Source organism: Coloeus monedula, assembly GCF_965178545.1.
Source record: "Coloeus monedula genome assembly, chromosome: 2".
Taxonomy (NCBI): Eukaryota; Metazoa; Chordata; class Aves; order Passeriformes; family Corvidae; genus Coloeus; species Coloeus monedula.
In genome coordinates, this window is record NC_138782.1 from 25,807,383 (window position 1) to 25,831,502 (window position 24,120).

At 40.1% G+C, this 24,120-nt stretch overlaps 1 protein-coding gene across 1 annotated transcript in view; it reads left to right on the forward strand.

Moving 5' to 3' along the window:
• Window positions 1-24,120, forward strand: part of KCNH1 (potassium voltage-gated channel subfamily H member 1) — a gene marked incomplete at both ends in the record, with an annotated part of 171,378 nt that overhangs the window by 39,103 nt on the left and 108,155 nt on the right. Inside the window, one exon of the mRNA XM_082302551.1 lies at window positions 10,613-11,042. Coding sequence (XP_082158677.1) covers window positions 10,613-11,042 — 430 coding nt within the window. The remainder of the gene's footprint in view (window positions 1-10,612; window positions 11,043-24,120) is intronic.

Here is a 24,120-nt window from a genome sequence, read left to right on the forward strand (position 1 = left end):
CATGGTAGCAATTCTGCAGAGAAATTCTTGTGTGAGTTTGAATTTCTCCAGGTTCTCCATCTCAGTGTTGCCTTGTAGCAATGAGAAGCTGATTGGTACTTCAATTTTCCCATGGCTCTTCAACAGTCTCCTTAATCAGTATAACAGTGTTAGTTTTAGTTATTCTACTATTGTGCCCAAGGAAAAAAAAGAAATCGAGATTTCTGTCCTTTCAAGACTGTTCATTCCCATTTCCCATAGTGGGTTCTGACATTTGGCTGGTATAAATCATCGTAGAATCATTAGAGCAGAGTTTCCACTGGTGTAAATTGCCATGCTTCTATTAAGGGCCCATGGCTGGTTTTTATGGGACCTGAGGGGTTTTGCCAGCAATGCCAGCAGAATAACACAGTGCGTATCAGGAGAGGGTTTGGGGCAGTATGTGCTGATCACTGTTTCAAGAACTGCCTGTAGAGGGAAAGATAACCTTTTATTAAAGAAGAAAAAAAATAGAAGCCACATTCAGGGAATCTTGAAAGTAGAAATCTTTGCTTTGTATCTTTTTTTTTCTGTTGTGTAGAGCATTCCCTTGTGGGTCAACTCCCTTCCTTTCTTGCTAGTTTAAATTTTACCTCTCTCTTGCCCTGGATTATACACTATAGAACTTCACAGCTGGATTCAGTCAGGTGCAAGGCTGCCCTGCTAACATGCAAGTAACCAAACCGAACTGTTATCTGTGTGTCACTTTAATTTTGCTAGAGGGAATTCCCTTGGAGCCATGGCACTGGAGTCAGTCAGTGGCCATGGCTGCTGCAGGGAGGTTTTTTTTTTTTTTTGGTTTGTTTTTTTTTTTTTTTTTTTTTTTTTTTTGGAAGACTTAATGTGAATTTTCTTTAAAAAATTGCCAGAGATTAAATGATACCCAGTGTCAACAGCGGTGATAAAATGAGATGAAGAATAAATTGCTGTTTTCCTGGTCTGATGTTTTCCATACATGATTTTAAACAGGAGCGAATAGAATCCTGGTTTTGTTGCAGTCCCCATAATGAAGGAAGACTGGGCCAGGTGGAAGCTTGCTTATTTTGCTGTCTGCTGTCATTCTCTGTTAAAAAAAAAAAAGCCACTGAAGACTCTGAGGATGTCATGGAAGAACTAACTTGACAAGTCAATTTGTTTTAAGAATGCTGTAATTACCGTAATGGTAATTGATTTGCAAGGGACACAGGACCTGCAGCACTGAAGAAGTAAAAAACTGTCTAATAGGGTATTGAGGGGTTGTTTTGCTCTGGGCAGTTTTGTGACTGGCCCATCACTTAGCTCTAGATTAATAGTGAAACCATTTTTGTCATCCTTAAAATGATCCACTAATTGCAATAGGTGAAACTAGAGTTGATCAGTATTTTTGGCAAGCAGATACTCAATTGAAAAAATTCTGGTATTGGGTTTTTTTTCTATTTTGAAGTAACTTTTTTTGTTTTGCAATTTACTTCATTATTCCATTATAAGTTATAATAGAAAATATTTTCTTGAAACAAAATTGAGTGTGACTTCTGTGGTTTTTAGACAATTTCAAAATTCTTTGGGTTTGTTGCAGTTTGGAACATTAGTATATTTTCAATTCACATTTTTCAATATAATTGAAATTCCAGTTTCCTCTCCACATGGTTGAGAATATTTTTGTCCACAAAAATAATTTGAATTCATTAACTATTAATCAATACAACTATTAATAACTACAATTAATTCAAGAGGCACTCAAGTATGAATAGCCACTTTCTACAGATGGAAGAGGAAAGAAAAAACATTAATGTCTTTGTTCAAGGCCATATAATTAAATAAGAGACTGATCTCAAGTGCTGTGCTCAAAGAGACAGTACAGCATTTCATATTCAGACATGAGCAGGATTCAACAAATGAAGAAATGAATAGCTGTAGAGAAATTTCTGTTGTTACCCAAATGAAAGTAAAGTTATGGATGTTTCTCCTGGCTTTTATATATTGGAAGCAAATTATACAGTTAAATACTAATTATTTTCTTGACCTGCCACGGAATTTCAACAGAAGAAAATATACCACTGATTGATGAATCAACTTAATGTTAGGCTCGAGCTTTCTATTGTTAAGAGAATACATCATCCTGTAATTTAGTCTGAGTAAGAAAAGAAAAGATTGGTCTAAAATTTAAACAGCCCTTAAAACATGTGGTGTTAGTCTCTTTCAAATTCGAGTGATCAAAATAGCATTTGTCAGTAATTCCTTACAGTAATTAGTATTATTCCTCACTTAAGGAAATACCACCTACTTTGGGGGATAATGTTATCTTTTTGTGTTCAGACATCAGTCAGTAAATTTAACAAAAACCAGGCTTAAAGAAAATTCCACAATTTTTGCCAAGAACAGTGCAATTTAAGACTTTGAATTCCAAAGCATATTTTTGCAGTGTCATCTTGAGCAATTTTATACTGTGGTTTTCATCCATAATGCCATAAGATATAATTTATATTGGAAAAAATTTGACTTATTACATGTGATGCTGTTGTGAAATCTCATGGTAGGGGTGGAATCCAGTCATGTCACCACCATATAAATCTCTGAAATAGGGAGTTTGTAGTAGTAATTGCTATATGTGTTTGAACAGAATGCTGTGATCAATTGTTGGCTGATGCCAAATTGAGAACCATATATCACTCTATTAGTTGAAGTAGAAGAGAAATAAATGCATAGTAAAAGATCATCAGGAAAGATGTATTCAATATAAATGATCTAGTGCTCACTTAAGTGAATGGATAGGAGAGAAGCGAGCGTGCAGGCAAAGAAGATATACAGCTTTGAAAGGCCAAAATTTATGATGATCAAAAAAGTTTCAGAAAAAAATACAATGCAGAAATAATAGAAGTAAATTAAGATAATTAGTGCTAAGTGAGTGTGGCGTAGCTGGAAAGTAAACAGTGAGTTGAGAGAGGAAAAAATGAATGTGTTGCTGGTCAAATTGTTGGCAACTCTCTGAGGCAGTACTTTTGCAATAGATTAATTTAAACCTTGTTAGTGGAATCATCTCTCATGCTAATACAAATCAGCTATCTAGGAATGACTGAAGTAGCTACACTGGAAAGCATGCAACTTCCCCTTTCTTTTGCCATTGCATGCAATGAGGGGCAAGGGAATAAATTATCATATTTACAGTTTTATGGAATAAACTGGGACCCATAAAGAAAGATCTTGGGTTAGACGAATTTTGCAAACTGGAAAATATAATTTTTAAAAGAATTTAAAAACTGTAAACAGCTGAGTAATATGAAATCTATTTGAAACACTAGTTCACCACTCTTACTAGAATCTGTCCAATGAGGCAGTGCTGTATTTTGCATGTGAGTCTATTGCTAAATCTAGTAATGAATGAATAATTTTCTATGGCTAATTGCAATTTTAAAGTAGTCATAACCTACTTTTTATGTAATGTCTTTAACAAAAAACCCCAGCTGTGTATCACGGAGTGTGATCCAGGCAGAGAGGAAATGTTGGCGAATTGTGGTTCTTGGATGAGATGAAAAGTAGATGAGGAGGGATTAGTGAGACCCTGTGGACTGGGTGACATCTACTGGGGCTTCTGGGGAAGGATCAAGCAGTTGGGTTATTGTCCCTGAGTGGGGCAGGGTGAGGGCTGGAACAGGCGCCTTGGATTGGGGGTGTGATGATGAAGGAGGTCTGCTTGGCTGGGTGTCCCTGTGTAAGAAGCCCCTGAGAAACAGGACAAAGCCCGTGAGAGGTGTGTGCTGAGGGCTGTAACCTGCCAGAAACCCTCGGAGCATGGCTAGGAAGGTTCTTGGTATGGCTCCTAGGTGGTATTTGGAGCTTCAGAAGGAGCTTTGGGGCCTTGAACTGTGTAAGAAGGGGTGTGCAATGGAAAGGAAAAGCAGTGGTGGAGGAGGAGGGCTGCTTGTCTGACTTCTGGCAGTGCCTCTGTTCTGCAGCATGGCCCCAGGGGGCTCTGCCAGGCAGGAATTATTCCTTAGCAGACAGGTAGGTGGAAGGAGTATTTTGGGGAAATGCAAATGGTGTACAGCAGATTCCTGGGGTAAAGTGCACAGCAGGATGTAAACCAGGTAGGGAAAAGAAGCACTTGCTGTTCCGAGTCTCCTGGGGATTCGAGTGAGGCTGTCTCTCTTCTCTGTCTGCTTTGTGCCACATCTCCTCACCCTCGATTTTTTTTCCAATCAAATATGAGTTTTTCTATCTTCCTTCCTTAAAAACCCAAACTCCATGCTACCCATCACATGCCTTTTTTATGCTGCCCTATGAAGGGGCAGGCTGTCTTTTCCCCCTAAATCCTCAGTTTTCCAAGTTGTGTTGATGCTGTATATAGGCACTGCAGAGCTCTTATGCCTTGGAAGACATTCAGGGTTAAATTCTCTCCTCTGCTTAAGGTGCTGACTTTATTTTAATTCTGCTACCTTCCTTGGTCTTGCCCAGGCTGGTACACCTTGGTGGCTCAGAGACTCTCTGCTCTTCTGCTGATGGATAGCCCCTTCCAAAGGAGAATTCCAGATTAGGATGTGTTGCCATGTCCCTGCCTGGTGTAGCCCCACTCTGTAGGTTCTACTGAGGCTTTATGATGCCAATTGACTCCTCTTCTTCTGCACTCCGAATGTTCAGATTAGTCTTTCCGCTAAGTCACAGATAAGTAAGGGTGTTACTGGATTTCAGAGCTACTTCTTCATAGCTTTGAAAGGCCTGACATGATTTATCATTCTGTTAAAGAGAGAATAGTAGTCTACATAAGCTATTCAATCTGTATCAGGCTAAATGAATTAAAACGCTGAATTACATTTTCAGTGATAATGTATGGTGATAGCCTTTGTCCAAGAAGGAGAGCTAACTGAATATATTAGATTCTGAATTATTTCAAAAAGCTGCTGTTAGAGGGAGACTTACACTGCGTATAAAGGGAAGCATGTTCCAGACACAGGGATCAGTTACTCTCCTCTTTTCCCCCCATTCAGCATACTTGTATCGATTTGAGGCAGAGAGTCAGATGAGATGACAAAGGGTATTTTTTTGAGTAGCTAAGTGGTTGCTCTGTAGTCTATTTCGTATTAGGGATGGGATTAGAATTGGAAAGATGGAGAGGTATTAGATGCCAGTAACAGTAAATCCTTTTTGGGTGTTTTGCCTCTTTGAGATTAGTAAAAGCTTCTGGAACTGGCTGTTGCTTTGAATCAGAAGCATTGGGAAGCAGATTGTTGTCTATTGGGGTTAATTTTTTATTTGCTACTGCAGAAAGTGGGATTTCTTTAGGTCACTTATGTGTTGTCTTTATTCTTGTTCTTTCTCTCAAAGTGGAAAGAAAACAGAGCTTGTTTGTTTCCTGGTTTTGTTGTTTTTCTGAGTGTGCATGTATGCATGTAAGACAAGCATGGACATAGTTTTACAAATGAAAAATCAGCCTTCCCATCTCTTCCCACACCCTGTGCTCTTATACATGAATTATCGCTGTTTCTCCCCAAATTCTAACCAAGTTCACAGATGTCTGACTAAAATAAGCTTTAAGAGTCTGGAGATGTTTTCTTCAGTGCTGAAAACCACAGCAGTATCCAGAGGGCTTAGATATTGATTTTGACCTGTGCACATAACGTTATCTCATCTCTTGGTTGCTAAATATGGCAATGTGTAGGAAAGGTCGTGTTCTCAGACCTAATTAAGAAAATCAGAGGAGGCAAGTGACGGAAATGTGTAGTCCTAATGATGACCTGACAGGGCTGCCAGGTTACTTCAGATAGGCAGAGCCAGGCTGTGGCATGGCAGACTTCAAATAAAGTGTCAAGAAAGAAGGCAGTGCTTTCTATAGCTCTCACCTCACAGTAGTGATAAACTTGGTTCATTGCCTCTCCTTTTGGAATAAATAAATTTTTTTTTGTCTGTTTCATTCTCCTTCTTTTAATGGTTAGCTTTTAGTTTCCTGCATCTCCCTTTAATTGAGATGAAGCCTGAACTTTAGCAGTTCCATATGAGAGAAAAGTGCTGGAAAACTTAGGAAAGATTTGTGCCAATACGGAATATTTCTCTTTTTAAAAATAGATAGTAAGTAGGAAGTAAATTATCCTTCCTTTGAGCCTAGAAAAAAATCTTAATGCTTGGGTTAAGTGCATTTTCTTTCTGTACATGTAAAAAGTGAATAATGGCCTAAAAAGTGAATACTGTCATGTAGATTGAATCTATTACTAAAGTACTTGTGCTACTGCAGCTGTAGGAGGTGGGGTGAATGTAGCATTTTAGTTATTTTCGGAAGTTGTTCATCCTACACCTTGTTTGGAATGGAAATTTAATTATTTCTCACTTTTTTGGGGGGAGGGGGGCAGGTGGGGTGGTCTCAGTTACTTTTTATGGCTGTTCCGTAAACAATTTTTATTTTGATTTTTTTCTAGGTGGACTTTTATTAGCCAATGAATTGAGTTGAATTTCATTTTGCATGGCAAATGAACAGCAGCAACTGTTTTTATCTGTACAGCATCTCTCACTGTCGTGTCCACTGTTACTGTTCTTGGGGACCACAATGACACAAGTAACAACAGTGGCTCTGCTTACAGCCCTTGTGTCTTCAAAAAGACTTCACAGTGTCTCTGTCTCTTTTTCTGGGTGTGGAAGTAATAACACAAATCTTATGTTGTCTGATTGAGAGGTAGAGCCAAAACATGGATGTCCTGGATCTTATGTTTGGAAAGAAGGCTACTTAGAGGGCTGAGTTACCAGGGGTGCACTCACAGTAGATTAGATCTTGCAGAAAACAAGGAAATACAGAAGAAACCCCTGTAAATGTGCACAGTATGTAGTGAGTAGGTCTAATTAATGACAAATTATACATGGAAATTTACTTTTGGCAGTATTTCATGGACAAACTTATGAAGCATTCTCTTTGAATATAAAATATGGGTACTGCTTTCCCCTAGGACTGAGGCTGGTCTGTTTTTCTGCTGTTTGGGGTACAGTTCTACTCTGCAAAGAATGTGTAGAAGGAGAGTGAGGGGGAGTGGCTGTGTTTGTGATTTTAAGGGCTTTTGACATTCAAGTCTGCTCAGTCAGTGGCTATGGAGTTATTTCTTCAGTGTCTCAGTGCCTTGAGCTTGCCCTTTAGTTTGGAGGGAATTGACTGCACTTCCTTCCTTTTTTATGCAGCAGCCATCACTGGCAATGACAGTAAACCTGCCAACCTATGAAATATTTATCAACATCTATATACAGGTATCAGCAGTAGAATTTTTTTAGTCTCATTCAGTTGCTTCAAACCATTTGAAAATAAGTGTGTGTGAAATTCAGCATTTTCCGACATACTTGGCCAAGTGCTGCATATTGAAGTAAGTGCTGCACGCAAGTTCTCTCTGTAACAAAATACAGTAAAAATGTACTATGTGTCTATTCTGATCATATAACAGGTTTTTTTTGGTTTTTTTTTTTGCATAGCCTCAAGGGATGTTTTCTGTTGGATAGAGTACCAATAGCTGCACCTGTGTCGGGGTAAATCAGACACAGGTAGAACTCCATGGAATATTACTTAGCCTTGCCCTTTGCCTGGCTGCCACACAGACATTGCTTATGGTGATCCTTTAGAGCAGAGCCTCTGGGGTGCCTGCTTGGGACCTGCAGTGCCATTTCTAGCTCATTATAAACTGAGGTTTTTCTATTTCGTTTGGGCAGAACGAGCTCTGGATGTCTCTTCATCTGCCTCTCCAAACTGGCAGGAGTAGCAGATCAAGAGGGTGGGATGCACATCAAGAAAAGTAAATTGAGTTCAGGCCCCTTTGCGTGACATTGTGGAGCCATCTGTATGATAAAAGCATACAAATAATCTGCGCTGATAAGAGCATTAAAATGGACAATAATCTAAAAGTACAGTTCTATTTCGGAAAGTGGTAATCTAAAATTGTCAATTTTTCAATCCAGCAGATCTATTAAAATATAACTTGCTAAATCTAGCACCAAAAAGTACTGATTTAAAGTATTGCAGGACTACCTGGGGTTTTTCCCCTACTTTATCATCTATTAAACAGTCTATTAAGTTTCGGTTGTTTATAATAATTTGAAATTCTGTCACTTAGAAATTTTTAAGAGTTATATGAATAATCATTTCCCTGGGGAGTTCTTGCTCTTGATATTGATCCATTTAAAATAGAAAAATCCTTTCCTCTGAGAAAATCAAAGAGAGAACACTGTTAAAGCTGAAATAAAAATAAATTGGTTTTTTTTAATAGAGCTTTTTCTGAACTTTTAGAATCTCATTGGCAATGCGGTCAGGTGAGTATTAGGAGTAATTTGAATATTAAATGTATCCTTCCAATGCAACTAAATCAAGTATATATTTTCTGTAAATATTCAAGCTCTTTTAGTCCAAAAAGCCTAATTCTCTCTATCTCTGATCAGAATTTGGTAGAATCACTTTCTCCCAAATGAAGCAGTTCAATCACATTTTAATTTTTTTAATACAATTTTTTTTAGTGAATTTCACAAGGGAAATTAGGATAAGAGTACTTTTGAAAAAAGTGTTTTGCCTTAGACTTTTAAAATCTGATTTCATGTATTTTAATTCATGTTCCCATTTTTCATATCCAATTACTTGAACTCCTCTTCTGTGATTCTTTTCTTTCCCAAGGTATTTCTAATCCTTGACTCTTTTATTATTTTTAATTTTTAATTTTTAACTAAGAATTAACCAAATTCTAAGGTGATAATGGTCCTTCCTAAACCATTTTTTTGGGGGGGGATTGGTAGGACTCTCACTGACAAACAGCATTTGTTTGGGGCTTTTTTTAATCACAGGGATATGTTGAATTTGTAAGAACAGGTTTTGCACCACTGCTTTTGAACTAAATTAAAACTGCTCTCTGGGATGTTGGGGTGGAGACTTTGAAGCATTGTGTGATTAAAAGGCCTGGTTGTGAGACTGAAGCTAAAAGCGCACCATTGCTGGAGACCTCTCAAAATATAAAGCATTAGTGTTTCACTGCTAAAGTTTGTAGAGAGAAAAGGGAGAGATGGGCATTGGTCCTGAGGGAAAAGGCCAGAAGGCTGTGTTGTAATGTCAGAATGTTTAGAATGCAGAGACTAAATGTGCTTGTCACTCCAGGACTTGCATACCCAATTCTAAAATGTGCTTATAATTTTTTGCATTTTCCCCTTTGCTTTTCCTCTCCATACTGAGTGTTCAGAAATACCTGTTTCCCCTCCCCTGGAAATTAAGGCCTTTTGTGTTGTATTCTCAGAACTGGCATTGAGGCTTTTGCTCCAGTGTTTACAAAACAAAGCTGGGCATGGAATGAATGGGAAATGGAAATTAACTTACTTTGTGTAGGAATTTTTGCATCAGTAACTTGAAAAGCTTGGCGTAGATATTCATGAAAAAAATAGTTCACTTGCTCTCTTCTAGATCTCTGCAAATATCTCTGATTTAAAGGAAGGCTGCTTCTTTATTTTTTTTCTTTTTACTCCCTGCACCTTGGTTGCATTAGATCTTGTCCAGATACTTAATAGAAATTGATAGTGTGTTCCCAGGTAACAAATTACATCTGTCTCTGAAAATGAGTCAATGTAATCATGATGAATTCATGAAATAAAGGGAAAATATATTGCTGCAGTCCTGGGGAACATGAGTCAATATACTTTATGTAATTATTTAATAAAACATCTTTTCTAGTGCATTGAAGCAGCCTGAGATACTGAGGAAGTTGTATTTATGCAGGAATAAACAAACTTCCAGTAAAAGCTGGTGACCAGAAGTACGCAATTATGCATTTCCAGAAATACTCATTAAACCAGTCTGCTTAAATTTTAATCAGACTTCTATGTATGAAACGGTCTTGGTAAGAGAAAGAAGAAAAAACAAAAGGAAGGATTTTTATGATAGGCTATTCAGATCTTCTCATGCGCCAAATGCATTTGAGTTTTTAAATTTGACTTCTTGTGCTAATCTGTATCAAAGTTAACAATACAAAATCCTCCATGCTGGCCTAATTCTCTTTCATGGGAGCCATATTATTTTCAGCACAGAAATACTGCATTGATACCAAAGCTGTCATAAAAAGGATATAGATTAGTGAGATATTTGAAATATTTAAGCTTTGTGTAGTCCATATGAGAAATATCAGAGGACTGATTATCAGTGCATGAATTCTTATAGGAAAGTGAAGTCATGGGAAATGCATTGTAGGAAATAGGAAAACTACAAATTGCCAGGTACTTCCAGTATTTTTTGGCCTTCTTTATTTAACTTCCTGATACGTCTGAGCTAAATATTGCAATCTGTGTCATATCTGAGACATTATATCTGATGTGTTGCATAGGAGTTCACAGCTGGATGTGCAATAGACAGCCTGTTGTTTGAAGTTTTTACAAAGGTATTGGTAAACCTCTTCAAATAATCTCAGAAGGGAGTTCAGAGAGCAACTCACAAAATGGTAGTGGATGAAGGCAGGAGTGCATATATTCATGCCTGGACAGGGTCACTAAGCTTTCTGTGTTCCACAGTCTCTCTGTTAACTGGTGGTTCTCTGTTTTTTATGGATCAGCTTGTTCTTTGGAAACCACAGTCATGAATACTGTTGCTTCCACATGAAATTCTAATGGTCACCGTGCTTTATCCTTCCAGGGCATCAGCAGCCTCTTCAGTTCCCTCAAAGTGGTCAGGCTCCTCCGGCTGGGTCGCGTGGCTCGGAAGCTGGACCACTACATTGAGTACGGGGCGGCCGTGCTGGTGCTGCTGGTGTGCGTGTTCGGCCTGGCAGCGCACTGGCTGGCCTGCATCTGGTACAGCATCGGCGACTACGAGGTCATCGACGAGGACACCAACACCATCCGCACGGAGAGCTGGCTCTACCAGCTGGGAGAGTCCATAGGGACTCCCTACCGCTTCAACACCTCAGGCTTTGGGAAGTGGGAGGGCGGGCCAAGCAAAGATTCCGTCTACATCTCCTCGCTGTATTTTACAATGACCAGCCTCACCAGCGTCGGGTTTGGGAACATCGCTCCGACGACAGATGGGGAGAAGATCTTTGCTGTGGCTATGATGATGATTGGCTGTAAGTATTAGAGATTCTGTCTTTCTCATTCACAACACCAAATAGCGGCATATCATGAATGCTGAGTTCATGAGAACATCTGGAATCCTGTTAAATATGATGCAGCTAAAAATATTTTTGGTGGCAATATAAGTATTACACACTTCTTTACTGGTAAGGTTTAAATCACAAATAGGAGTATTGTTGTGACTAGCAAAAATTCAGTCATTTTGGAAGGAATATTCTGTCCATATCCTCTCAATATTCTCTTGTAAGTAAACCATATAATGCTTAAAGCCTAAACTGTCAAGAATTAATGCACCAACCTTTTTGCCTCCATTTAGTACGTGGCAAGCTTTGCGTGTCTGAGAGCTGTATACATTTGATAAGTGGGTCAGAGTGTGGGAGGAGGTCTGGGAGCATCATCTAAGGGAGAGAGAACTGGGACTCTAGAAATCACAAGCTCTGCCGTGGGCTGAGCATACAGATGTATCCTAAAGCAAGGGGGATGATGCTTTCCTTGGGCACCTCTGGCTCACACATCCTTGTTAGAATGGATACATATTGCCAAGCTGTCCAGCTTTTGGCCATATTGTCATTTCCATGCAGCCTTGAGAGCTACTTGGAGTTAAGAACCATATGATGGTCACTGTTAAACTAGGTCATGGTTTTCTAGATAAGGGTGGAATTTGAACCAAAATAAGGGGGAAAAAAATCTACTTTGTCCATGGTAAAACATGGGAAAACATGTCATTATATGGAAAAAGATAGAAGCTTCTCTATGGTGATATTTCCTCCAGAGGAGGAGAAAGTCAATCCTTGCTAAGCAGAAAATTAAAACCAAATACCTAATGAAACTCAATTAGCAGCACAGTGCCTGCTGTGGAAATGTGAATCTTTGCTTCTGATGTGTGCTTTTACAGCAACAGTGGTGTCACATGCTGAGATTACATGTGCAGTGTTAAGCCTGCTGAAGGTTAGTGAGAGAAAGTATCAAGACAAGCATTCTTGATCACACAGGGGTTGGGATATTTTAGTTATAAAATTTGTTAATTTTGTTGTACCTTTTTCCACTGCCAAGAGTCCCATCATCCTAATAAAACACCCCTGTAGGAGAAGGGAAATTTTCATAAACCATGGATAAAATTTTTCAGTTTTCTGATGAGAAGGTGCATTAGACAATGTAGTGGTGTAACACAAAACAGGCTTCCAAACATATATCCTGATGAAAGTGCCAGTTTGATAGGAAATATCCTGAGCTTTGGCTTATTGTTATGACCATGATACTAGCTAGAACAAGAACAGCTAGTATGATTCAGTAGTATTATTTAGTCCTATGCATAATGAATAAACATAGCCTTCAAAAAGTCATGAAAGTACATGGGGTTGTTTTGGACTTGTACCTGTTCCTAACTCTTCATATGACAGTGTGGCAGAAAGAAACTGAATTTATGCATAAAAAATGTTGATTGAGATGAGCAGAAAGAAAATGATAACATTTCTTTTTGTGCGTTTTATCCTCTGCTCATTGGAATACCAGTAAGTGCTGTATCAAAAGACTAGTGGCTTAAACAATACTGTGGCCAGCTAAGCTTACAGTCACAATTTCATTTGCAAGATCACCTTTGAAATTTTTACCTTATCTTTATTTCTCAAAGAAACGGACATTTCTGGAAATGGTAATTGAGATGGTGGTGAACATGTGTGAAAATGTCTTCAAGCCCCACCTTTCTTGCATGGGCTGTATGTGAGGCCACCCTGCAGAAAGTCAGGGTGCAGTGCATGGCAGGGACTTGCCTTCCACTGGTGGCTGTCTAAGAAGCTACAGCTCTGTGGGTCCTGGATCCATTCAGAGCCACAGCACTGCATTTGCACCCTCCCTCTGATTATTGGTGTCAATGGTCTTGACTTCAGTTTGCTCCTTGAGCTGTGCCTCCATGGTTTGGTAGGGGCACTCAAGAGCTGCTTTCCTGGAGTGCAGATGTTGGCATCAAGCAAAGGGAAAGGAAGAGTTTACTTTTGGAAGTGTGAGTTCTTCCTGCTCAGAATTATTTTTACTACAATGATTTGATTGTGCAAAATTCTTGTACCTCTGGGAAAGGCTGGTCATGGTGTGTGCATTGCCAGGTGGTGTGGTGGCTTTGCAAGGCTTTCAGGTCCTTGTTTCTAGCAACCTGGGTTCTAGTTTTGTTTTGCTTTAGTGGCTCAGTATCTTGAATAGTTTCTGAAGAAGAAAGGTGTGAATAGCAGTGATACTTTTTTCTTTGATCTTGGGAGTGTTGTCTGTTGAGCCTCTGTTTCTGAGGAGGACTTGCTGTGTAAACAAGTATTTTTAAGACATACATTGCTGTCTTTTCCACTGGCAGACTGACTAAAAACTTTGTGCTACAGTCAGCACAGGACTGTGGTGACATCCAAACAGGGTGCTTGTGTCAGAAAGGCTCAGAATATTAGAGGTATTTGAAAGCAGTTCTTAACTAGTGCCCTTCCATGTGCCTTTAGTATGCTTATGCCCAGAGAGATGGAGTTAACGGTCTGTAATTCCACCTTCCACAAGACAAAATTTGGTTTGCCCTGCTGCTCAGCCACTGAAGTGCCCTTCTCTCACTGTTTACTCCCTCTGTAAAGCTGATCCCATGGCAGAATTACATTTGTGTTGTATTAACTCTTAGTAGACACACTGACCACTGGTAGTAGTACTTTGCTGTGATATCAGATAACTGTTTGAAAAAGTAGGTAAGACCGTTTCCATTTTCTCTTTTTTTCAAGCTTTCATTATGGTGAATAATCAATCCAGGCAACTTTTAATTAAAAATTTAGAAATAGGTTAGTGAAGCTATCCTGGACCAGTGGGAATTTTGGCAGAGTTGAGTGCAAATGTTGACCCAGTAAAAAGTTTAATGTATGTAGCTTGTAGGAGGAGTGGGTACATCATGTTAGCTGTGCACAGATACTGCGAAGGGAATACGGTGTGTGTGGGTATTGAGCCCGTGGGGCTGGCTGTGTTGGTTGGGTTTACACTTGGGGCAAAGTCTAAGAAAGCATGGGTTTGTCTCAGCAGCCCTGGTCTCTGCTTCAGGGCCTCCTTCTGCAGCGAGGTGTTCTTGTGCTCTCAAATGCGACGATGCACGTGCTGTCCCACTGACCTCATTGTGGCTGCAGTTTTCAGAGAGAAAGCGTTTCGCTGTTGGTTTTTTTGATCTGAGAAGGTGCGGCCCCTAATTAGATTTGTGGGGGGCTGTGGTGTACGCGTAAGCCCAGGGATGTTTTGTCTCTTCGGCAGCTCCACCGGAGGAGGTAGGTGAAAAATGCTCTTGATTCTTGACCTCAAATAGTGCACATCTGTTTGGGAAGATCAAATTATTTTAAAATACAGATGAAGTACCCAGTGGCTGCTTTTAACGATTTCTGTTCTGTGGAAGCTTATGCTTCATATTACTGTGTAGCTGCTTTTCCTGAACATATGGTAAATTATAGTTTTGCAAAGCAAAATATCTTCACATCTGTGAACTGACCTGCATGATTTTGCCTCACTTTCTTTATTGAGTGTATGTGTGTGTAAGTATAGAGAGAGAAGGATGAGTGTTACTACGGGAAGTAAAAGCAATTAACTCCTCAGCTTCATTTTAAATGAATCAAAACATATTTGCTTATCCCTTTCCACAGATGGCCACTAAATTGCTAATTAATAGGGAATATGTCTACAGACAGATCTTTCAGTGAGGCTGATGTTACATAAAACCAGGCTTAAAACCATTGTCTGGGTCTGCAGAAAGACATATATTTTCCATTTTAATACTTGAGGAAAAAAAAGTGCTGTTTCAATTTTTGGTTTCTTCCCTGTGGAGACATATGCCTTGAAATTACAGTCTTTATATATTTTGTTTAGTGAATCTGTCAGGTTGGGTTGTGCTTTGTTTATTTTTCATAAGCACTAGCAGAAATCAGAGGACTTTCATTTGCAGTTTTTGTATCTGGGCACTGTGTCAGCAATCCCCTTGCTATGCAGGTGGAGTAGGGATGAAGAGTTTTAAAAATGCTTAGCATTCCTGACTTTTGACATAAAATAATACTGATGGATGCTTGCCTATTGGGATTTTGAGCAACAGAGGAAAATCCATCATTTTGGGAGCCTTTTGTTCGTGTTCTCAGTTACGTTGAAAGATCCCAAGCTTTTGGTGCCTGTTTATGCTAAATTCTCCTTTGTTAGGTAGGAACTTACTGGAACCACAGGGCTTGACTCATCCAAAATATGAAGGAAAAGGCACATGTTTGAATGCTAAACAAAATCATAAATTCCCCTGTGAACCCTATACTTAGACCAGATAGGGGAGGGGTCATGGAAAAAGAACAAAAGTGGGAGTTAAAAGGTCAGATTCATGAACATGCATGGTCACATATTGTGATGAATTGTCAGCCACTGAGTTCATTAATCAAAACAGTCCAGAAACCCAAGCCACTCATCTTCCTTGATGATGTGCAACACAAGCATCATGCAGTCCTGCAGCACTTCAGCTGTTGTCTCTGATTAAGGTAGACACAGATCCCAGGAGAATGGAGTAGCTGTCTCAGCTTTGATCAGCTTTGTCTGTGAATAGTTTCTTTATCATTAGACCAAAAAGAAACCCCAAAAAACAGATAAAAAACCTCCACCACACAAAACCACCCAAACACTCTAGAAATGATAATAACATCAGGTAAATTTGAAAACATAGGCAGTTTTGTTTACAGAGGCACTTTTGTTTACAGCACTCTTGCTGAAAGGAACAGAAATCTGCCCTGGTAATGTGACCATCTGTGTGATCTTTAAGAAAATCTTAGTGGCAGGTATCATGATACACAGGTCAGTGTCGCTCCTTCACAGCCTCACACAGGATTAGTGTGCTTTGGTGACCTCCAGCAGGGTAGGAAGTGTTTAGAGGCTCTTGTGAACAAGGATAGTGAGGAACTGGTAAAAACTGGACTGCTGCTATCCAAACAGCTGAACAAGGTATGGAGGCATTGCAGCATCATGTTTGATGATCTTCCTGAGGCATGATTTCCCCCTCATAAAGCAGGTCATCAATTGAAAAGGAAGGTCATTTACTAAACATGTATCTAAGGACAAGAGAAACACATTTGCTTCTAGGTGATGGGGGAACATGTTGGAATCATTTTTGCTGGAAGTTGGTGGCCTGAAACTGAGGGCCAGCCATGTGCCAAATTCTGGCTAGGTTTGCTGAGGGTATCATTCATGGGTGAAGCACAAAGGCCTAAGAGATTTTAAACCCAAAGCAACTTTCTCTGTGTTCATGGGTATTGCCAGTGCAGTGTTTTGGGTTTGGGGACATGCTGGGTAAGGAAAAAGAAACCTTGTCTTGCAAAAGCTGTCTCTTGAATTCCTGGTCTTTGTCACATCCCTGGCAAGATGACAAAAATCTCTTAGATGCCACGGACCTCTTGCAAGCTCCTGAAGTTGCAGATGGCATGCTTTCTATATGGCTGATAGCTTTGCATTAATTTTCATTCTCATCTATCTCAGCCGCCAGCAACATGACTCTAGCCAGTCATTCCTAATTTAAAGGTCTGGACTTTTTTTTTTTTTAAATTTCTTTTTAATAAGTACGGCCAGTCTTTGCAGTCCTGTTCCTTCACCCCTCTGTGTTGTGCTTTATTACTTCTTATTTGATGCTATTCAGGATATTTGAAGAGATGGTTTGTTATTACTGTAATTGTTAAGCAACTGTTTGGGATTTCTGATTGTTATTTGGCTTGGATGATATTGGAATGTTATTTTGCTCCACTAGAATGAACCACCAGAAGTGTTGTGGATATATTTCTGTGCTACAGCAAGTTTCAGCAAAGTGGCAGGGCTGGTAGAAAAGTGGGTAGAGTTTCTCTATAGGTTAGAAGAGGGTTTAGCTATTAGGACAGGATTTGGTCTGGTAATTTCTAAAGGTGAAAATATCTCAATTTTTCTTGTTAAGAGTAAAGAATGACTAAAAACCAAGCAAAAAAACCCCCAACCCAACAAAAAACCAGCTCCAAAAACCAACAATAAAACCTACCAAAACCTCAAAGTCACTGTGATAAATAGAAATAAAATGGATCAACAGCGTTGTTTTTGGCTTTTTGGATATATAAACAACCCTTCAGACATCCAAGTCCTGAGGGATGCAATTTTCAGTGAAGCGCGTCGGTATTTCTCATCAGCAAGCGTGGGGTGCACTGGGTTGTGGTGGCATTTCCAGCCCCACTGATGAGCCGCAGCGTCTGGCCCGCGCCGAGTTACGCCACTGACACTCAGTACAGACAGGGCATGGAGAGAGATGCGATCAGTGCTGACAGGCTTCACAACACAGCGAGCTCCAAAGTCAGAATTCAGCTCTTAAAAGCTGCCTCCTCTTTGGCTAAGGCCCTCCAGGACCTGCACATTTTTTCAGGATTGCTTGTACTGAAACACAGCCTTGTTCCCCAGGACTCAGTATTGGGACCAGTCCTGTTTAATATCCTTTTGAATGATCTGGATGAGGGGGTTAAGTGTACCCTCAGCCAGTTTGCAGAGGACACCAAGTTATGTGGCAGTCTTTGATTTGCTGGAGGCCAGGAAGGTTCTGCAAAGGGATCTGGACAGACTGGATTGATGTGCTGAGGCCAATGGTATGAGGTTCAACAAGGTCAAGTGACAGGTCTTGCACTGGGGTCACAACAACCCTGTGCAGCTCTACTATCTTGGGGCAGAGTGACTGGAAAGCTTCCCAGTGGAAAAGGATCTGGGGGTGCTGGTGACAGCAGCTGAACATGAGCCAGTGTGTGCCCAGGTGGCCAAGAAGGCCAATGGCATCCTGGCCTGTATGAGCAGTAGTGTGGCCAGCAGGATCAGGGCAGGGATTGTCCCTCTGTGCTGGGCACTGGTGAGGCCACACCTCAAATCACCTCTCACTGCAGGAAGGACATTGAACTGCTGGAGTGAGTCCAGAGAAGGGGAACAGAGCTGGTGGAGGATCTGGAGCACAAGACTGATGAGGAGCAGCTGAGGGAGCTGGGTGTGTGCAGCCTGGAGAAAAGGAGGTTCAGGGTTGACTTTGTCACTCTCTACAACTGCCTGAAAAGAGGGTGTAGCCAGGTAGAGGTCAGTCTCTTCTCCCAGGTAACAAGTGACAGCACAAGAGGAAATGGCCTCAAGTTGCACCAGGGAAGGTTTAGATTGGATATTAGTAAAAATTTTTTCGTGGAAAGGGTGGTCAGGCATTGGAATAGAGAGCCCAGGGAAGTGGTGGAGCCACCATCCTGAAGGTATTTAAAAGACATGTAGATGTGGCACTTGGGGGCATGGTTTAGTGATGGACTTGGCAGTGCTGGGTTAATGGTTGGACTCAATGATCTTAAAGGTCTTTTCCAATTTGAATGATTCTGTGGTTCTATGATAAAACACTGGTGTTAAAGCCAGGAAAAAGCCTTTAGGTGACACCTATGTAAAGAGCGAATTCCTACAAAAATCATCTCTAGGCTAAGATGGACTCGCAGTTGTTTTTCAGGTCCACAACGCCAGTGCTAATGCTGTAATAAATCTTTCTTAGCTAATGACCATGGTCATATAAGGAGTGGCCCATTCATATGGGATTAGTCCTCTCCTCACCCCAACACACTTCAAAGCAGGAAGAAAGAAAAGTATTTTTTGTGAGTATATTAGTATGGTAGTATTTCGTTTCCTGGCCTGGCTTGGGAAGCATAAATGAATTCTCTGTGAGATGTTATTTCTTAGTATACAACGACTAACCAGTATTCCTTTTCTTGTTATTTAAAGCATATATGACCAGATTAAAGCTAGATTAAAGTATTGCTATTAAATTTTTGGCAAAATATAATTTGGAAAGGGCAAGGGTAAATTGCCCATGTACCTTTGGCTGTAGGAAAAAGAACATAAGTGTTCCAGAGCTATATCACATACCTATGCTTTATGAATTGTCTCATGATATGTCATCTTGTCGTAATGACTAAAAATTTCAGGCTGTACTTCAGCCTAACAGATCTAGAGAAACACCCTACCTCAGAATACACTAGAATTTAATTGCTAGAATAGTCCCAGGATATAGTCCATATCTCTATCAGTACTGTGCAAATCCAACCAGGACAATTTTTGAAGTGAGGTTTTTTTAAAAATTTCTAATTCTCAAGGTTTTTACAATCCATTTCTGTCCTGCAGAGATTAATGTTGCGCCTCAAGACATTGGACAACTTTTGAAAGAACTGCAAATGGAGAAAAAATAGTTCTGTTTGAGAGAAGATGGAAGCTATGAAGTGTGAATGGTTTGGTTTTTCCAGGATTTGGGGAGAGCTCACACTACAGTAATGTTATAGATAATTGCCTTTTCTTTTTTTGTTGCACAGCATTTCTAAATTTTGTCTTTTAACTCTGTAATAGGAAGGAGGAGGAAAATAAATAGGTGTCCCAGGTGTAGGTATCTCTCACCTGGTATCTTCCATATCATGTGCAGGATTTTGCTTTCTTTAGACCATTTCTAGCATTACTTCCTATAAGTAGATTTAAAACACTGAAATGTGCTGGCTTTATCGAACTTTCATCAGCATGTGTAACCAACTTGTTTTAAAATCTAAAGGTACATGATTAACTCAAGTTAATTTGTGAGAGAAGAGCATGATGCATCCAGAATGTGGACTGACAGCAGAGGAATGTAAAAAGAAGAAAGAATATTTCAGGCAGGTGAACCGGCGGATAATATGCAGGATAAATATTTGTTCCCTACAAAAAAACCCACAAAGAATCTGCAAGAGATAGAGTGCTTTGATATGCAGGACAGCAAACCTGGGGGTTCAGTTTACAAATTTATTCTTAAATTGCTGTATTACACAAGTGCAATCTAGAAGAGCGTGGTTTGTCTGTCAGAGCTATATTCTGGATTCCCACCTGTGGAATTGGCTTAATACATACAGCATACAAAAAACATGACAGATTTTTCATTGTCTCTGCATTCCTGGGAGACCTTTCCTTAAGCAGCCAACTGTATGGCTGAAAGATGGCCATCCTGGACAAGGATTTGGTTTTACACAAGTCTGCTTCTGACTAAGAAAAATCCAGTTAGATAGGCATGGGGGGAAAACAGTAAAATAGCACATCCACCCATATGACACCTTGTGCCACTTGTCATCTAATATGTGGAATATGATAGAAGTTCTGAAGCATCTTCTAAGCACTTTTCACTTCTGCATCAGTTTCAAAAAATGATATAGTTATTTTAATATCTAATTGCTGCTGGACTCAAACAGGCCTCCTACAGGCTAGAAGGTGTTAGAGTAGAAATAGCTTGCCTAGCTGGAATGTGTAAGTGGTTTATAAATCATGATATGACCCTAACTACTTGGATGAGCTGTCTCATGACATCTTGAGAATGAGTAAGGCTTAGTTGTGCTTACCAGATCAGTGAGTTTTAGTGCATTTGGCTGCTTTTATATTTTAAAGAAAGATTTGGCTGTTTGTGAAAGTGATAGGTAATGTTTTAGAGGAGGCAAACGCTGCTGTGGGTCACATGCAGTCTATTTCTTGGAGTTGAAAGCTCTGAAATACACTAGATCTGAACTTGAGTTATCTGAGGACTTATCCTATGATGGAGGAAATTCTGATCTACTGAGAAAATATGGAATATATGTAAAAATATCAGTATCTTTTTATCCACAGTACAGCAACTCTTGCTGCTACTGGTGTGAAAAATGTGGAAGGAGACAAGTAACATATTAATAGGTCTTATTGCCTGGAAGGAAAGTAGAAAATTTATTCTTCTAACCAAAGGGTTTTGGCAGCCAGTAGGTTCTAAAATCTCAAGTGCCTTATCGCAAAGAATGCAACAGTTGAGGTTATTAAAGCCTGACTGTTCTGACTCACCTCAACATGAATTAGGAACGCTTTTTTCCTTCTTCTTTGGAATCAAACTGCTAACTGTACCAAGTGGTGTGGAATTAAATTTTTCTGGTGAGATGATAGGCAAACCTTGCCTTCCCCTACCACCATCTCAAAAGCAAATATGTGTTGGTTGATGAGTGCAGGTGAGTAGGATGATTCAGGGTTGTGGTTTGGTACTTCTTCATTGTTATTGCAAGGATCCTGCAGGATTTTCACTACAAAATAAGAGGAAGCTGGAGATTGACAATATCTTCTAAGTGTAACAAGGCCAAATTGAAGGAGACAGCATTGGACTTGAGATAATTAACTTCTGTCTTTGAACATGAATGAGGAATTTTTTTGCAAGTTATTTTCTGATAAAATTAAGATTTACTAGGAAAGCATGAAAAATAATGTTGGAGGTTTTGGGTCATCCTGGTCCACAAAGATCTTACACAGTCTCAGAGCTTCTAGAAACTTCATCAAGTGAATTCTGAAAACTGTAAACTTATTTATTACAGTTGTATGATTTACTTGACAGTTTGTACTTTTTGTACAAGTTTTGCAAACTATGAAATAGCACACTTGCTCCAGTTTTGAACCACCCCTATCCTAAGGTTCCTTTCCAAAATCTTTTCCCTTTTTCATATTTAGAGAGCAAATGAGTGGAATTTCACCTTCTAATGGTCAGGCCTGCTGTGGCACTTTGTGTGGGTGGTCCTGGACAGTGTGCATCTTTTTGCATCAAACACACAGATCTGGCAATGATTTGGTCTTGGAAACAACCCAATATCCACTGGGAATAGTTCACAGAGCTGCACCCTAAATCTCATGTGGCCTATTTCCAGGTCTCTTTCCCAAAACAGACCGCTGCTTTTCTCTCATTTCCCTTGATAAACCTTCATTTCTGGGCCTGTCACCACTCTGAGCTTTGCCATCCCACACTGGCAGCATCATCCTGGTTTTCGTGTTTTTCCTCACAAGAGACAATTTATTAAGAAACAAGGAACCAGAAAAGATACTCAATTTGACTTGTTCTGCCCCTTTGCTTTTTGAGAGGGAAGTTGTTATAAATTGTAATTCCTTGAGTTTTTCATTCCTTAAACACTTGCTGAATTTTAAGATTCTTGTTCGGTTTGGTGCATTTAAATGCAGAGGGAGGGGAGGGGGAAGGAAGGTGATTTCCCATATTATAACAATGCAAATAAGTTTTGACTGCTTGATTCACTTCTGTTTTGAATATTTTTGATTCTACTTTTTTTTTTTTCTTCATAAAAGCCTTTCTTCGCATGACCTGGAAAATTATAAAATCAATTTTATCAGGAACGAAGTATGCCAAAACTAAAGTTTTTAGGAACTGTCTTTCTCACACTCCTTGCAAGTAAGCTGACTGCAGGTTAGCAATGAGATGACAGCTACAGAATGTGTGAGGGGGGAAATGGGCATTTTCCTGGAAGAGAGCCTTATTCCGCATAAAGTTAGCAACCTCCTGTGAAAATCATAGAGGAATTATCAAACAGAGAAATTACTTTGAGCAAACCAGTGTGTCATGTAGGTGCTGCACACACTGTGGGCATTGGAGAGGAGAAGATGACCTATCAGTGTGCCACCTTTGGCCTATAATGCTGTTCTGATGTACCCATGGAGCGAAAATAATGTCTAATAGTGCTCTGAACCTTCATGTATATGGTAAACTGAAGTGACAGGAGGCTGTGCCAGAAGCTGTCTGGAAGAGACATTGCAATCCAGCTGCTGGTCCCCTGCAGTGTGACACAGGGGAGCTGAGGCCCACATCCAGCTGAGGTGTTAGCCTGGAGTGTTACCTTCCATGACCTATTTTCCCTTCTTTGCCCTTCTTGTGTATTTAGACTCTGTTCAGGGAGGTAGAAAGGGACCTGCCTTACGTTCCAGATCCTCCTGTTTGTTCTCCTGGCTGCCTGCAGTGGTGTAGGTGTTTCTAGGAGGCACCTGAGAACAGTGAATCACCAGTAGGTGCTGGAATGGCACTGCAGTATGCCATCTGACCAAGAGGGCAGCTTTCTGGAAAAAAGGAAAAGGGGAGATACAGATGAGTCAGGATTTTTTTTCCTCAGTGATATAAGAGAAGACAGCACACTTCTTGTGAAAACTACGGGAGTCAAATCAATCAAAACTTCTCCACGTAAGTTTAGAGGTATGAGAACAGCAGTACCTGAGGCAGAGCTCTGTGTGATACTGCCAAGCACCTTCTGCAGTATGACTTGAAGCTGCCAAGTAGATGGGTGCTCCAGTTTTCCAGTGATGGCATCAGAAGGTCCTTTCAGGCCAATACAGTTGACTGTCAGCTTTTTTGGGCTTCTGCTGGTCAGTTCCTAAGTGCACTGACAGGTGTGAACTGGAATAATGTAGGTTACTGTGATTCCTTTGCTTCTTTTGCTTTTATGATGAGGTGTGTGTGGGTGGGCGAAAGAGAGAGCAGGTGTTGAGAGAGAGAAGTAGAACTTGAAGTTGAAACTAAGGTTTCTCCTTTTCTTTACAAACTCTTAAACTTCTTTTTTGACTGCTTCCCAAAATAAACAGGAACTAACATGGTGCATATTTAAGATGGTTGTTTTCTCATGCTGGTTACAGACTCATAGTTAAAAAGATGGGCAGTATTTCTCTTCTTCGGCCCTTCTGGCTGACAGAGCATGGTTTGAAGTGTGATGATGCATTAAAGCAGACAAAGACTTGAAAAGGTAATTTGAGAGAGTTATTTATGCGAGGAAACATGCATGCTGGGGCATGAGGTGTGGCCAGTTGACTGTGCTGATTTTATCAGGTTTGATATTGTACTGTACAAAGTGCATGAGATTCAGATTGTGATTATGCCAACATAAAAGATATATCCCTTCATGAGGGTGCAGTTTAGGTCCAGAATGGAATTATCTTTTATTCATATGCAGCCTTCAATAATACAGAAGACTGGAGGGAAGACTACTGTTTTATGGGACCATTGTGTTGTTATCATTGGGCAGCCAGACAGAAGAAAATGCTCTGAGTCATTGCCAGTTTGGGTTGAAATGGAAAATACGATAGAGCAGGCAACTATATCCAAAAAGGTGTGAATGGTTCAGTACAGGGAGTTCTGGTACAGCTGCCAGGGTCCAAAGCACAATGAAATGGGCACTTCGGCAGTGAAATACTGGGGTAGATGAGGCATACAAAAAGTGAGGAGGGGAACAATAGCCTGAGGGCAACCAC